The following is a 15,736-nucleotide window of genomic DNA, read 5'->3' as shown; positions in this document are numbered from 1 at the left end:
TTTATTAGTGCTGGGTCCTTTCAAGCGTGTGGCTTTTTCTTAACAACACTTCCCTAGTCAGGTGCCAAAATAAGGATTTCCACACCATGATGTTCCAGGCTGGAATAATGTGGGCATTCTTTGGTTTTGCTTGTAGTGAAAGAGGAAAACCCAAGCAGAGTCCCAGCACAGTGGCTGTTGCTCTGCATGGGTTTAATCCACAGCCTTTGCTCGCCTCTCTGAGACTACAAATCTGGAGTTTGGGGGATGGCAGCAGAGAGCAGGCTCGGGAGCTTTGTGTGTGTGTTTGCTTGCGCGTGTTTTAAATAAACAAACAATGCAACAGCAACTTCAACAAATTGTGAGTGGTGCTAATTTGTTATAGTGCTGTCTTGCCTTCTGGCAGTGTTGATTTAGGAGAAGCTGAGCAGACTGGAACGGATGCAGGGAGCTGCCGGTTCTCTTGCTCTGGGATGTGGATATGGTTCAGCACGAAATACTTTTAAGGGTCCTGTCCTGAGGAGCTTTCAGATTACAGGGTAAAGCACATACATAGGCTGTCAATCCCCTTTTGAAAACCAAATCTTAGGCAGAAGTACCTTCCCCCCTGCCTTGCTCCACCCCTTCTACTTTTTTAAAATGAAGAGAAGTTTTAGGTCTTAATTCATGGTAAAAGCCTGTAATTTGTGTACTTTGAGGACTGCCAGGAAATCCTTGACCTTGACAAGAATAGTGAGTAGGGAAGGAAAGGAGGAAGATCCTGTGCTTTGGACTGTAGCGAAGTTTTCAACACCCCATGACCTTGCTGGGCTGCCTTTCATAACGTGCCTGGGGCTGTAATCCCCCAGGCTGAGAAGCTGTGTCAGGGAGGGCTGGCCAAACGTGCCTGAGTTATCTGCAGCCCTGGACCACTGCTGTGCAGGGCTGCAGGACAAAGCCAGCAGGATGGGAGCCTTGCTGGGAAGAGATGGATTTTGGAAACATTCATAGAGTGACCTCCCTGCAGTCTGTGAGCTGAGTTTAAATAATGCTTGAGGTCTCAAGTGAAGAAGACAGAGGAATAAACAGTCAAAATAAGTAGTAGGGGTTGAGGAAAAGGAGCCAAATAAATGAAGAATTCTGAAAGTGAATAAACTCTGCTTTTCCCATTAGATCATCTTCAGCTTGGAGAGATTTGAATGCAGTACAGGCAGTTTTCAGAACTTTGAGTCTGTTAGGCCTTCTGCTTTTACAAGCAATAGTGGCTTTCTGGCCTCCTCTCATTTGCCAGGCTCAGATGTGCTGAGACTTCTTGGTGGCTGCAAAGGACCAAATACAACGGGTTCAGGGTGATCAGTTAAGCATCTGACTCGGAGGGATGTTTGGTAGGCAGTACAGTCTTAATACTGCCAGGACCAACTCTTACAGTAGTTTGCTTGAAAGACTTCACCAAAGTGAAACTTAAACCCAAAGATTTCTTTGCTACAGGGCTGAGTGTATGGTTTTTGGGGAAGTGTATGAGTTTTTGGGGAAAAGCAAAGAAAAAACATGTGGATAAGTGCCGTATTTAAGGGACCATTTATATTAAGAGCTGTTACTGGATCTATAGATATGGGTTAAGGGAATGAGATTTTTTATTATTGAAAAAAACCAAGACAGCAGTGCTTGTTTTGTGCTCACTGGTATCTGGCGTATGGTGAGAGAGGTGACATTTTGGTCCAAGACATTTATGACACCCCTCAGCCTGGAAACTTGGTGTTAACTATTGCAAGCTCCTGATATTAGCAGTATGGTGTATGCAGATGCTCCTGTGCAGACTGTTTCTCTCTGCAGAAACGTTTGCTGAGTCCACACAAGAAATGAAAGTAAACCGGCCGATTGGGATGATCTTTATCAAACCTGCTCCCATTTTTCCTAGTACTCTGAGGCTTTGTTTGCTCTAACAAACCATGTAACTAAGGAGTCTGAGTCACAGTCGCTAGTTCCAGCTGCCTGCCTCATCCCTGTCCTGAAGATCCCTCCCCAGTTGCAGGGACAGTTGAAAGGGTCGTGAGTTTGCTCCAGTATTACTGCATTTCACAGCCTGCTATCAGCTTGTACCTGTGGTGATTCAGAGCCTAAAGCAGTGCTGCAGCTGGGAGTGTCCTATAGGACAGTCTTGGTTGGAAGAGGGTCATGACATTCCTCCTCCTCCACAGTGCTGGGTGTGCTCCTGCCCTCAGAGCGACGCTCAGCATGAGGCTGCCACCCCATGCACCCCCTGCCAAGTGGCCTGCCTTACTGAAGGACAGGGCCCAAGACTGGCACTCTCTAGGATTAACTGGGAGGTAGCAACGATCTTTTAGTCATGTCCTAAATTCTTGCATTGTAAAGGGAGAATTCTGTACAGGCTCAGAGGTGGCTGGGAAACAGAAATTTTGCATACCAAAGGGGCCTTTGAGCCACTTCATTCAATATGTTGTTGTTACTTTTGTGCAATAGGGAGTAAATAAATGAACTAAATGAGATTAAGATTGGTCATTGGAGCTGCCTTTACTACTTGGAGTGCAGGTACAACTAAAACTGAGTTTGTTCAGTTATTGTAAGGAAGAGAAGAAGAGCCCAGAGTCTACTGCTGGTCACTAAGTGGTCATGAGCATCTGAAGCTTTGTTTTGTGCCACTGCTCTGTTCCCGAGATCAATTGTGCTCTGCAGATATGCAGGAATTTTTAGTGCCGGGCTCTGGCTGACAAGATCTGCCATGTGCATGCCTCTCCCCTTCTCCTCCCAGCAGAGGTTTTGGTAGTCCTAGTCTCCTGTGCTTCAGCAGTGACAATAAATGTATAATATAGAAGCACTCTGTTTAGGAGTTGGCAGGAAGCTTCATTTCTGACTGCAGTGAGATGTTCTAAGAGTAGGAAACACCTTTTTTTGAAGCAGTTCTCTGCTAAACTCTGCCCTAGAGGGGAAATACAACTATGGGGAAGAGCTCTTGCTTCACAGTAGCAAGAAGCAAATTGATGTAATCTGGGTGGGGAAAACCTCGTGTTTGAGCTGCTGTTCAAGAAATACCTTTACGCAGCATTCAGCCTGTGTTAAACTGAGAATTGCCGGTATTGCTGAGGGTTTTGCAGAGTTGTGATGCTGAGAGATGCAGCCAGAGTTTAGGTTGCTCTAATGCTGCACAGAGTGTGATCTTCTGGAGAGGGCGGAGCTCTGGCCCATTCTGCTTCAAGTGTGGTAGTTAACTGTGGGTTGGCCTGTTCATGCTGGCACTGGTCTGTTCAGACTAGTTCAGCAAATGCTCTTGGCTCAGCACAGCTCAGGTCAGTAGGCAAACAGTTGCTTACATTTCACTTCTTCATTGTATTGACAAGATTTTAAAATCTTCAGCCTACAGTAGTCAAAACAGGGTGATCTGAATACAAAAGACCTATTAGTTCAGTGTGAAAGGGATTTGGTTACAGAGTTGTGGGGATAAGTATGCAGGTAGGAATGATGGGAACACTGTCCTGGGCCTAAGCCCAGCAGATGTTCAGGAAGAATAACTATCTCCTTATACTCTGTCCTTTTCAAGATAACCGGTTCCATTTCTCAGGCCCGTGTCCTCCTTTATGCTCTCTGTCATTCAACATTAAGCATTATAGATATTTTTCATTTGGCCTTTTATCTTTTAAGGTTGATAATCAATAGTATTCTCACTGTTTAAATGTAAGATTTCTATCTCCAGAAACACGGCTGGAGACATGCAGCCATCAATGTCATAAGAGCTATGCACGTGTTTCACTTCACCATGAAGATCTAAAAGCCTGTGTTAAACCCCTGCCAGGCTGCAGGCTTATTTCTGTATTGGTTTTTGGTGGTTTTGAGCTTTTTGTCTGTTTGTTTTCACTGGGGTAGCATCACCACTTGTAGAAAGGAACCTGTACTTAGCATCTACCCTGAGACTCCTCCACGATAATCCCACTGGAGCCGATTAGAGAAACTCCGTGGGAAGGATATGCACTGCAGAGGATACAACCAGCCTGTCAAACCGAGGGAAGCTGTGATATGTGCCTTTCCCTGGCATGGAAAAGATGATGTTGCTTTTTCCTTTGGGCAGGGGAGGGTGGAATTATAGATCTTAAGTTTTGCGACGCTCATACAAGCTGCAGTTCACCATGAATCTACTTGATCTCCAGTCTCCAAGAATGGAGATGAAATTATCAGTGAAGCATCATTATAAATAGGAGTGGGCATACAGTGTCTTCTTCTCCTGCCTTGCACCACAGTATCCAGCCTGGCCCAATGCCATAACATCCCTAGAAGATATTTTCAAAGGCTTGGGAAGTGGGACAGGGAAACTGGGACAACACAGCAGATCAGGTTTGAAGAGTTTCTTCTGCTGCCTGTACTGTGTCGGGAATGAGACCACGAAGCTCTGGCACCAGGCTGTTCTTGTCATAGAGGCATTTCAAAGGGTGATGATATTTCATTGCCTGAATTTCTGGGCAGAAGGAAGCTGGTGCAGACATCCTGGGATCTGCCGGTTTTGGATACATGTGAACTGGTCCTCCTGAAGCTCAGTGCTATTGGGAGTCAGGAACGTAAGTGGCCAGGGAGCATCAGTAAGAAACTTGCAGAGTCCTTCTGTTCTGCTTCTGTCACAGTTCACCAGCTGTGGGGAGATGGGTGGAGGGGAGGTTGTTCTAGCAGTTACATATTTAGGGCAGGTGGCTGTTTTAAAATGTACGTTTCAATTTTGATTGCAGTATTTTAATTGCATTTAACAGCGTCCCTGCTGGTTCTCCATTCTGCATCCGTGCAGCCACGTTCTATTGATGGCCTGTTGTGATTTCAATGGAACATCATGGGATGTACCTGGCACGTCGGGCAGCACTGGATGGAGGTGCCTTTAGCCCAATGTACCTGGCATGGTAAGCGGCAACCAAGTGGTTAATCTGCATTCTACTGCTCATAGTTTCAGCTTGTATAGCAAGGTGTTCCTGCTTTGCTGCAGCCTTGCACTGACTGGAAATCACTTTGCTTTCTTGATTTTAGTGCTTTCATGCACACAGGGCCCCTACCCTTTTCACCCACGGAGATTCCCCTTCCCTGGGAAGTTTGCCATGCAGTAGAGAAGGGCCTAGCCATGTCAGGCTCTCCTTGTTGTTCTAGAACATGAGAGAAGGGACTGGGAAATCATCTCACTCTTTTTCTCTCCCCTTTTTGGGCCAGGAGCTGGTAGCAGTTGAGCAGGTATTGCCCACGTCCCAAATACCCAAACGTTGCCGCACAGAGGTACCAGACAGGTGCTCATGTCCTTAGGCAAAACTGTGCCGTTTCTGCGGGAGTCCTGCAAGAGCTGCCTCGGGGAGCCGGGAGGGCAGTTCTGCCTGGCACTAATTGGAATGTAACAAACTAAACAAGGGCCACTTTCAGTTTGCTGATACGGTATCTGCAAAATGATCCTCCATCCTCCATTTTCCTTCTCTTTTCCATGCCCACACCTGCAAAATCAGCTGCACATCCTGCTCTGTCCTGCATGTTTTCTCTCCCTCCCCCAGCTCTGCAGACCTCTGCCAGAGTAACTTCACATGTTGGTCTTGGCTATTTTAAAGTGCTAAATATTTGTGTGAGAAAAACAAGGGTGCTGCATCCTGTTTTCTGCTTGAGCCATCTTCACAGAGCTTTTGCTGCTCCACCGCCAGTGATGAAAATGCATGTTTGTGCCTCAGCTTCTGAATTCTGCTGTCTACTGCTCGCAGGGGCTGGGGATAGGGAACCATTTGGACTAACAATTCCAACACTTCTCCCCATGCTTCTGCTGTTCTAGAATGTGAATACCTTTAAAAGTCATGGGCTAATGACCTGCCAAGTGCAACTCCTGGGGGCAAGTTAGTGGCTGTGAACCACCCACTACACTGACACCTCTGAGAGTCCTGGTTCTGTTGGGATGTGGGGAAAGGAAGATCAGACGAGCCAGTGAGGAACAGGAAAGCTCTCTTCCCAGTGGGGTTGTTAAGTGCTCAAAAAAGAGTTGGTTCATCTGAAACTGAAGGGTGCAGAAGTCATCTGTTTCAGTTTCACTCAGTTCCAGTAGCAGCTGGACGCAGCATTTTTAATAACATAAATTGGTGGGAGAGAGCAATGTAGGAAGCAGTGGATTTCATTTTGTCTTGTTCTTCTCCATGCTAACCGCTGCAGTGTCTGCTCAGTGCAGCTCAACTGCTTGGGAAGGTGGAGAAATAAGTAAGCAGGCCACTGTCTTTTCCTGGGTCTATTACAACATGCACAATGGACTGATGTTTTAACAGCATCTAATTTGATATATCACATCTAATCTGTTTGTTGGTTTTTATCTGCAGTACTGTTAGCTCACTGTTCAGGTGCTCGGTGTCTAGCCTTCTCATCCAGCTACAAATCCTCTACGTGAAATGAGTGATTCCTTAGATCTGTTTTTGATTGATTCTTTGCTTCACTGGTGTTGCTTCTTAAAAGGTAAACAATATTCATGTGCTGCAATCTATAACTCAGAGATGAAATCAAATAGCATCTCCTGCCAGAGGTTGCTAAGATAACGCATTTAGCATTCATTCAGCAATTACTTTTAGCAAGAGATCTAGTGATATTAAAGAGAATCAAACCTGTAATGAATATGTAGATTTTATACTGTTGAAAGGCATGAAGGGATTTCTCTTCCCCTCTGTTTAGCAATTTCATTTTCTGTGGTGTCCAGAGTCTTTGTGCAAACTGAGAGCAAATGAAGTTTTTCCTGCTGTGTAGTGAGAGCAGCACAGCTCCAGGAGCAGGCTGTGTGTTGTGCACAACCTTGCTGCCCACGGGGTCGCTGTGTGCCCCGGGCTGGGCACAGCAGCTCGCAGTTACCCAGCTCCTGAGGCAATGTTGCTTATTAAGATGCTGTTGGCTCTTAGCTTGCGAAGCTTTGTTTGATGTGTGGCATCTGCTTGCAGCATTACTGTATTCTGTGATTTGTGCCCTGTACTTCTCATGTCTTTGCATGTGCTGTGTCTCAGTGTCATAGACGTGGTGGAGGTAGTGGAGAGCCTTAGTCTTGTTTCATTCCCTCCTTGCATGGGAGTATTTGAGCAGGTTCACTGCTCGGAAAAAAGTGTGTCTTGAATGTGAGGTTACCAGCCTGAATCTGGGAAAAGACCATCACTGCTGCTATTTGTCCAGAGCCTTCTATAATCCTCTTTTAAATGCAAAGGGGTGAAATTTTACACACCACATTTAATGTTTAAAGACTGTAGCCCCAGTGAGACATCTATGTATTCTTGAGATCTGGGGGTTGGGTTTTTTTACTAGAAATGCATCTGAGCCTTTTCTGAACCAGGGCTCCTCTGAACTGGGAGTATGTTTTTTTCTGGTGGTTTTTTGTTTTTTGTTTTTTTTTTTGTTTTTTTGTTTTTTTTTTTTCAGAAAACAGAAAAGGAAGAGTTATTAAAAATGATACTGAAATACAAGAAGTATAAACCCACTATGATTTTTAGGGCTTTGGGGGGTTGTGGTGATTTTATTCAAATGTTATGGTTTGTTAAGAGAGATTCTCTGCAAACTAATGGATAGCAAGGCCCTTCTAAGGCTGCACCTGCCATTTGTTAGGGCAGATAACTTTTAGACAGGATTTAAACTCACAGTTGTCCTTGGTCCCATGCTTTCAGCTAGAAGTGAGGTTCTAGGAACACTGTAAGTTGAGGAATAATGCCTGCTTCTCTTTTGCTAACAACTTTTCCAACACACCTTTCTTCCTTCACCTCTGAAACGCATCATTGTCAAAGAAGGGTTTGTAACTGGCCACCTCTGGAAAATATCTGGACTGGATTTATTTTTGGTGAGGACTGCACAAGATACACAAGGCAGGTTGCTATACAAAGGGACGTCAGCCAAAGGAGTGTTCTCTGAGCCATACTCCTGTCCTGGTCAAAGCCCTTGGTGGGCAATTCTGACAGCACTTTAAACACAGCACTCTAAGCTTGCTTGAAGGTTTTGCTGCCTTGATTCATTACATTCATTTTTTGGGGGTTGTTAAATCCACATTAGACTTCAGCTAACAAATTCAAATTTGATAGGCAGGGTTATACTGCCTATACCTGACCACTGCTTTTAAAATCTACTGAAGGTAATAGCCTACCTTTAAACATATGGCCTACTGAACATGAACAGTTCTGTAAAATATGACATGTGAGATAAATAGAGGTAATTTAAACAACTTGTACTATGCTGGTTTTTATGCTGCAGAACATACTGAAGTTTAATAACAACATTATCTTTCTTATGAAGGTCAGTAGCAGAATTACAATTCTAACTCTGTTTTCAGGGCTTTCTCTGCAGGCTCATAACCTCGTTTCAATATCATTTAAGGCAGAAAGAATAAAAGTAAAACGCTAAAAATATTCTGCATTAATAGCTGTTGCAAGCCTTAAGGCTTCGACAACTCGTATACAGCAATTTCTAGACCTCTGTTTTAAGCGCCACACCAATGGGAAATAAGCCCACTTTTACTTCAGTAACATATTATTATTATTACTACTAGTAGTACTACTTTGTTTAGGCAGAAAATACTGGCTGTACTGTTTCCCCTCCTTTCCCACATTTGTCCTTCACGGAACACTTAAAAATCATACCCAGGGATTTTGTGTGTTATGTGCATGGAAAAGCACCATTATGTTTGTAGTGAAATCGTAGTCCTAGGCTGTCTCTTGCTATCTTGAGCAGGATGCATTTCTATATAGAGATGCTGTTAAGCTGCAAGCCGTGTTTTTGTCCTCCCCTATCGATGTATCTCAGTGACCCAGAAGTAAGGGCTCTTACTGGCCTGGCTAGATAAAAGTGGGTATTTTGTGCCTCTGTGCTGCTGCTTCTTCTCTCTAATCAGCAACTCTGGAAGCAAGCCACTAGAACCAGACACACTGCCTCTGTGCTGCAACTCTGATGTGACTAATCCCATCAAAACTTGGTTTTAAAGTGCTCAACACTGCTCAGCGGAGGTAGCCCCTGCCCTGTTACATTTTTCTGATTCTGCAGGGTGAGTTTCTATTACAGAAACAGTATAGGTGGAACTAGCACCATGGCAAGCCTGTACTTCCTCCTTTTGGTTGCCATCCCTTCTAAAGCCATTGAGCTCTGGAAACAACATCCATGAGCACAAAGACACCTTGGTGGATCCACCAAGTCTTCTTGGGTTGTCATCCATTGCTGAAACAAAATGAAACAGAAAAGCAGAGCAGCCTTTTTTGCTGTGGGTCAGGGGTGATGAGCCAGAGGTGTCTGTGTTGATGCTAAATTAGGTGCTGCTGCACTGAAGAGCCACTAAAAAATTCCACCAAAAGCATAAGCAAGCACCAGGCTGACCAGAAAAACAAGTGAAGAGCTGTGTCCTGTGGAAGAATGGAGGCACCTGCTTGGCAGATCTGTGGGGAAAAGTACCAGGGGAGTCAGGCAACAATGCTGGAGGAAGTATTGCATTTGTTTACTTTTTGGTAGCTTTTTTTCATAAAGCAAAACTTCTCTGCTGTGCAGAAATGGATGATGTAAATTTACCACCTTTCTGCCAAATTACATCTTTCTATTTATCACCAGGTAATAAGAATCAGGTTTGAGGAAAGCAATTTTTCATGCTAACACCATCACTCCTTATTTCTTTTTGCTGTGTACCTATACTTGGCACAGCGGAAACATAGTGCAGTCTAATGCTTCAACATTTGAACTCTGATAGGACCAAGCGTGGTAGTGGGACTCACAAACAATAAATAATTAACTGGTGATGATTTTAAGAGAAAACTTAAGCTGTTCATTTCTCTGCATTTATGGCTTGCTTCTCCTTCAATAAGAAAAATGTTTCAGTATTATGATGAACTGGGAAAGGAAGAAAGGAAGTTGAGGGCTAAATGGTGGTGGTTGTAAATTTGGTATTTAATTCCTTCTTTTGAACCTCAGAAACTATTTTAAATCAACTTCAACAGATAAATGCAAGTAATAGTTGGCACTTTCAAACAAACAAACAAACGCATGCACAAAAAATCAACAAGAAAAAAAAAAGTAAAATTGATCTTGGATTCCCAAACGCAGCCCCAGATTGAATTCTGGGTTTTATGAATTGTAATATCTACAAAATGTGCAACTCCAGTTGGTTCTGATATATCTCAGACTGGGTGTTTCCTACAGTCCATACTACTGGGAAGGCCAATAAAAATATCTAAACTAAAATACATCATGACTACTGTTTGTGAAATGCATGAACTATATGCAGGTAACCACAATTTTCCTCTCTTTACAGTATTTCAGGATAGAGAAAATGTGACTTGAGATATGTTACTTGACTCTATTATTTTAAACAAAATTCTTTTAAAATTAAAGACAAGAAAATTAACTTGGGGAAAATGTTTCAGAATTATCAAGACATGTGGTGACATTTAGCTAGCTCAGCATCCTGAATTTCAACCAGTTGAGGGTTGATTCTAATCCTACGTGTCAATGGATTGGGATAAGGAGGGGAGTGGCTTTTAAGGCATATTTTCATACTCCTAAGGAGACTTCCCATTCACACCTCAGTGTGAGTAATTCCATCTTCAATGAATTTAGTTGCTACATGTCATTTTCTCAACCCCAGAGCAGCTGGGTGTTATAAGACTCCAACAAGTAACAGCCAAGAAACAAACTACATGTTAAAGCAGGGAAGCTGCAGCTTATGCTAATTATTTTTCATGCTCAGATATGCAAATGACAGTGAAGTAGATGCTTCTCTTTCCTTCCTCTTTTTCTTGCTTCTCATCATTTCTTCAAGTCTGTGTCAGGAGAGAACAGCTTTCCCCTGTACCTAACAATTGCTTTCATGCTGGTATCTTTCGAATAGTGATTCCAGCCAATGACGATTGCTTCTGTAAAAAGATAATTACAAATCTGATTTTTGAAAGACTTAAGTCTTAGCAGAGAAATATTTCGCTCTGTATTCCCAGCAGGATCACAGCTTCCACAGCTCAGTGTACTCAGATCTCCCTAGTCAGTGTCAAGCCTTACATAGACTGCACTGTGTTAAACCAGTCTATTAAATGTAACCTGTCCTAGTGGAAACAGCAAACTCACAGCTTTCATCCTCCTGTTTTGCAGGTGGTAAGGTGATAGTGAGAGGAAGAGAAGGTGGAGATGGAACTGCCAAATCATGCCAAACAACTGCTACTGCAGCTGAACCAGCAACGAGCCAAAGGTTTCCTCTGTGATGTGATCATTGTAGTAGAAAATGCCCTGTTTCGTGCCCATAAGAACATCCTGGCAGCCAGCAGCATGTATTTCAAATCCCTTGTCCTGCATGACAACCTGATAAACTTAGACACCGACATGGTGAACCCCACCGTGTTCCGGCAGATCTTGGACTTTATTTATACTGGTAAGCTCTTAACGACTGACCAGCCTGGTGAACAGAACTTTAATGCTCTCCTCACCGCAGCAAGCTACCTCCAACTGCACGACCTGGCAGCTCTCTGCAGAAAGAAGCTGAAGCGGAACGGCAAGTCCTTTGCTGGCAAGGCCGGTGGCCTTGGTGTTGGGAGATCTGCCAGGAGTCAGAGACTTTCCACTGCTTCAGTCATCCAAGCTCGCTATTCAGGGTCAAATGAGGGGTTGAAGGGCTCGCACTCAAAGGAGCTGTCAAAGGGAAAGCTCTCTGATGACGAGGTCTTCATCAGCAGCTCCAACCAAGAGAACTGTCACTCCTTAAGCAGGGGAACCAGCAAGAACGGCGGTGGGAGCAGCAGTGCGAATGGGAGCACCGGTGACCAGGAGCTAGGCCTCGACCTGTCCAAAAAAAGCCCCTCGCTCCCTGTGGCAGCCTCCCACGAGGACACGCAGCACAGCGAAAGCCAGCACGGCTCTCCCCAATCTGCCTCAGCCCCTGCAGCCAACAGTGCCTCATCGTTCGACGAGTCTGGCGTCGGAGCCCCCCACAGCATGGCGGACAGCAGCGACCCCATGGAGATGGATCTGAGCGAGGAGTGCCACCACTCACTGACAGAGAGCAGCCAGCGCAAGGGCCTCCGGCACTCGTCCCGCAAGAAGGAGTGGATCAAGAAAGACAATGCCTTTGACCGAAAGGAAGGGGGCAAAGACAGGGACGAGGGTGAAGGGCTGCCCAATGGTATCCTGCTGGGGCCCTTGTCCAAGTCCGTGGAGAGGAGTCTGGCCGGGGCCTACGGGGCAGACCTGCCCTACCCATGTAAGGAGGAGGTAGAAAACGGTAAGGAGAACAGTGACGACAGCGGCCAGAGCGAGAGTGAGAGCGGCGGCCATACCAGTGCCAACTATGTCTACCGGCAGGAGGGCTTTGAGCCAGTGGCCTATGGTGACAACCTGTACGTCTGTATCCCCTGTGGCAAAGGCTTCCCGAGCTCCGAGCAGCTCAATGCCCACGTGGAAACGCACACCGAGGAAGACCTTTACATCAAGGAGGAAGGCACATACGGCAGCAAGGATGAAGCTGAGGATTTGTCCAACCCCAATCAGTCCTACGCTGCGGAGTCCCGGCCCTTCAAGTGTTCAGTGTGTGAGAAGAGCTACAAGGATCCAGCCACGCTGCGGCAGCATGAGAAGACTCACTGGCTGACGCGGCCCTTCCCTTGCAACATCTGCGGCAAGATGTTCACGCAGCGGGGCACCATGACACGGCACATGCGCAGCCACTTGGGGCTCAAGCCCTTTGCTTGCGAGGAATGTGGGATGCGCTTTACCCGGCAGTACCGACTAACAGAGCATATGCGTGTCCACTCAGGAGAAAAACCTTACGAATGTCAACTGTGTGGTGGGAAATTCACCCAGCAGCGCAATCTGATCAGCCACCTGCGAATGCATACCTCTCCCACATAAGCCAAAGACTCCAGAATGAGCTTCAAGCCCATCCGCAGTGATTTACCTTTCTGTAGACTTGCTGCTTAAAAAAAAAGAAAAACGAAAAAAAAAACAAACAAAAAAGGGGGCAACTCCCCATACTCTGTTCAGTCATGAGAGGCCTAAACAAATGTAGCTTTAACATTTAAAAACAAAGTTCCTTTTTTTTTCCCCCTTTTTTTTAAAAAAAGAAAGGTCCACAGCCAAGCTGATGCATTTAGTCCTAGTCTCCCTTCAAATTTTGATGACCTGGCAAGAAATGCCTCTTCTTTTTGCACACATCGACTTCATTGCCATATTGCTCATCTGAAGCAGGTAGGGGGACCTTGGGGAACTTTCAGCCTCTGCTGGCTCCCCCCTCTCTGCCTCATTCTGTGTTCCTGTCGCTGTACTCACCTCCTCTCTTAAAACCAAACTCAGTCGGGGTATTTCTTGCCATTAAAAAGAAAACAAAGTACACCTTTTCAGTGGCCTAAGTAGCTGTGAAATAACAGCATTGTCAAGTGCAGAAGCTGTGTCTGTGGACCATGTCACAGGGTTGGCAGCCCCTCCAGAGACTGTGGGAAAGCCGCAGCAGTGGTGGAGCCCACCCCCGTCCCCTGGGCTGGTGATGGTGGGGGGAGCAGCTCCCAGGGCTGCACCAGCCCCAGTACTTCACTTAAAGAAATGGCGAAGCCTCCCTTACCATCCCTCCCCATTTGGGTTTTGATCTTTGTCCTTGGCACACATTACCACGTGCCGCCTTCTCCCATAAAACACACAAACCTCTTTTGCCTTACCCATGACTGAACAGGGACTGGATGCCCTGGGAATTTCTTTCAGTGAGCAGGGGGTCGTCTTTACTTTTCTAGTAGTTTCGTATGAATATTCTTTGCTTAGAGGTACTTGTTTTATTAAAGGAAAAAACCATTGTAACGTTTATGTGAATGTTTGAACTGGAAGGTCTGAGGTTAATTCTAGGGTGGGTGGGTGGGGAGGGGGTTTGATGTAGGCTGGACTTGCTACAAGTTCCATAGGTACTTTTTTATTATTTTTTTATTTTATTTTTTGTGTGTGTGTATGTTTTTAGCTTTCCTCCCTCACTAAAGAGCAAGTCTGTGTGGACAGACTTGTTACCTTTGCTACCTCTTGAATTCATGAGAACAATAAGATGGTTAGTGAAAGATTAGGCATTTTTTTTCTTTTATTGTAAGTAATTAAATGTATAAAAGTAGAAGCTAAATTAAAGTTAAGGGATTTTTACCACCCCGTCCTTCCATCAAAAGTCAACTAGAGAAATGTTAAAGCAAAGCTTGGCCAAAGACAAAGCAAAAAAATACACTGAGCTAGAGGCTGTGCTGGCTGCTCGGACTGGCTCAATTCGCAGTCTCTTGGCTGTCTGTAGTCACTTTTAGATAAAAGCAGAAAATTTCTCTGAGCTTTTTGGGCCCTTTCCAGCTTTGTTTAGTGAGTCTGGATACTATGGGGAGGGGAAAATGTCCCCCTCATCTTCCACTCCCCCAGCACATCTGGGTCAGTCTGTAAACACCTGGCAGGACAGAGGGTGAGGGCATAGCAGCCTATAATTTACTAGAATCCAGAGTGCAATAAGGTGGGGGAGAGGAGGAGAAAGCAAACCAAAGTGTTTCATATCCTCCCTTTTAGACAATTTAACACACGCACACAAAAAAAAAAAAAAAAGAGAAAAATGAAAAGAAAAAGAAACAAAATGTTCTTGCAACATCTGCCTAAGACATCACAGCCAACAGCTGCTATTGGTTTAGGAGAGAAGACAGAGAACTTTGCCCACCGATTCTTGGCCCCCTTGACTTTGTTGGCGTGACCTTGTGGAAAGCTATGGCTTATTTCAAGCCTCCCGTGACTGTGGTGGTAAAAATTCACAGCCAGTAGAATCATCCCTTCTGAAATGACTAAGGTTTACACTTGCAGTTTTTCATTTGTTGGTTTTTGGTGTTTTGGTTTTTTTTTTTTTTCACTCAAACCAGTATAGTCTCTATGCGTAAGTTTTACCAAACCTCACGTTTTGTCTTTTTTTTTTTAAAAAAAAAAACAAAACAAACAATTTTTAAAGTTTTGACCAAAAAAGAAAAAAAAAAAAAAAGAAAACAGTGAGCATGTTTGACTAAAACAAAGAAATATAAGCTTCATTTTCTATTGGGGCCTTTTTGCCTTTTTTTTTTTGTTTGTTTGTTTTGTTTTGTTTTGTTTTAAGGTAGACTAGTCCATGAGAAGTTTTTGGGTCAACGGAATGAACTGAGGAAACTGGAATCCAGGCTCCAAGCAATAGACAACCCGCAGGCGCTGAGCCTTGGCCTGGTGTCACGGTACAGGGAACACTCGCCCCTCTCCAGCCGCTCCCGTGTGCTTCTCCCGGTGCCATTGTCCGCTTGCTCCCGGGCGCCTGCGGGCCCTGGAGCGCGGGAGAGGTGCACGGACTTTTGGTTTTGTCTAATTGTGCTGAGACGCGCTGTTTTCTTTTCGGGGCTTAACTGGGCTTTTAGCGTCTTTAGCACTTCCATATTTTTGAATATATATTGTATTATTTTTTCCTCTATTCCCCCTGAGGATGTCCTCAAAAACAATCTTTGGGGAGGACAGGGAAGGCCGTGCCATCTGCCTTGTTTTCAGAGCGAATCTGAGCAGAGCCCAGGGACAGCTGTGCAAGATGAGTTCCTCGGCACTTTCACCCCGCCTTTACCTCCCGTGCAGCCGGACCCCGCTTCCCCAGGCGGCTTTAGCTCCTTAGCGCGGGCTGCGGCCGGGCTGGGCGCTGCCCGTGCTGCGGGGTGTGGGTGCGGCTCTGCCCCTCCCCTGTGCCCGTGCTGTGGCTGGGGACGGCGCCGGAGCTGCCAGAAGCCACTTGGCTGTCGCTGGGAGCAGGGAGCAGGGAGCCGAGGCCGGGAGCGGCCCAAGGCACGAG

At 45.3% G+C, this 15,736-nt stretch overlaps 1 protein-coding gene across 1 annotated transcript in view; it reads left to right on the top strand.

The window, feature by feature from the left end:
• HIC2 (HIC ZBTB transcriptional repressor 2) overlaps positions 1 to 14,977 on the top strand; it is a 42,649-nt gene extending 27,672 nt beyond the window's left edge. Inside the window, exons 3-4 of the mRNA XM_066200120.1 lie at positions 4,710 to 4,853; positions 11,047 to 14,977. Coding sequence (XP_066056217.1) covers positions 11,083 to 12,795 — 1,713 coding nt within the window. The 5' untranslated portion in view covers positions 4,710 to 4,853; positions 11,047 to 11,082 and the 3' untranslated portion in view covers positions 12,796 to 14,977. The remainder of the gene's footprint in view (positions 1 to 4,709; positions 4,854 to 11,046) is intronic.
• The last annotated feature ends 759 nt before the right edge of the window (positions 14,978 to 15,736 follow it).

The sequence above is a fragment of the Chamaea fasciata genome, unplaced genomic scaffold, assembly GCF_029207755.1.
Source record: "Chamaea fasciata isolate MVZ Bird 193981 ecotype frontalis unplaced genomic scaffold, bChaFas1.0.hap1 SCAF_18, whole genome shotgun sequence".
Taxonomy (NCBI): domain Eukaryota; kingdom Metazoa; phylum Chordata; class Aves; order Passeriformes; family Sylviidae; genus Chamaea; species Chamaea fasciata.
This window is presented reverse-complemented; position numbering and strand designations above follow the sequence as displayed.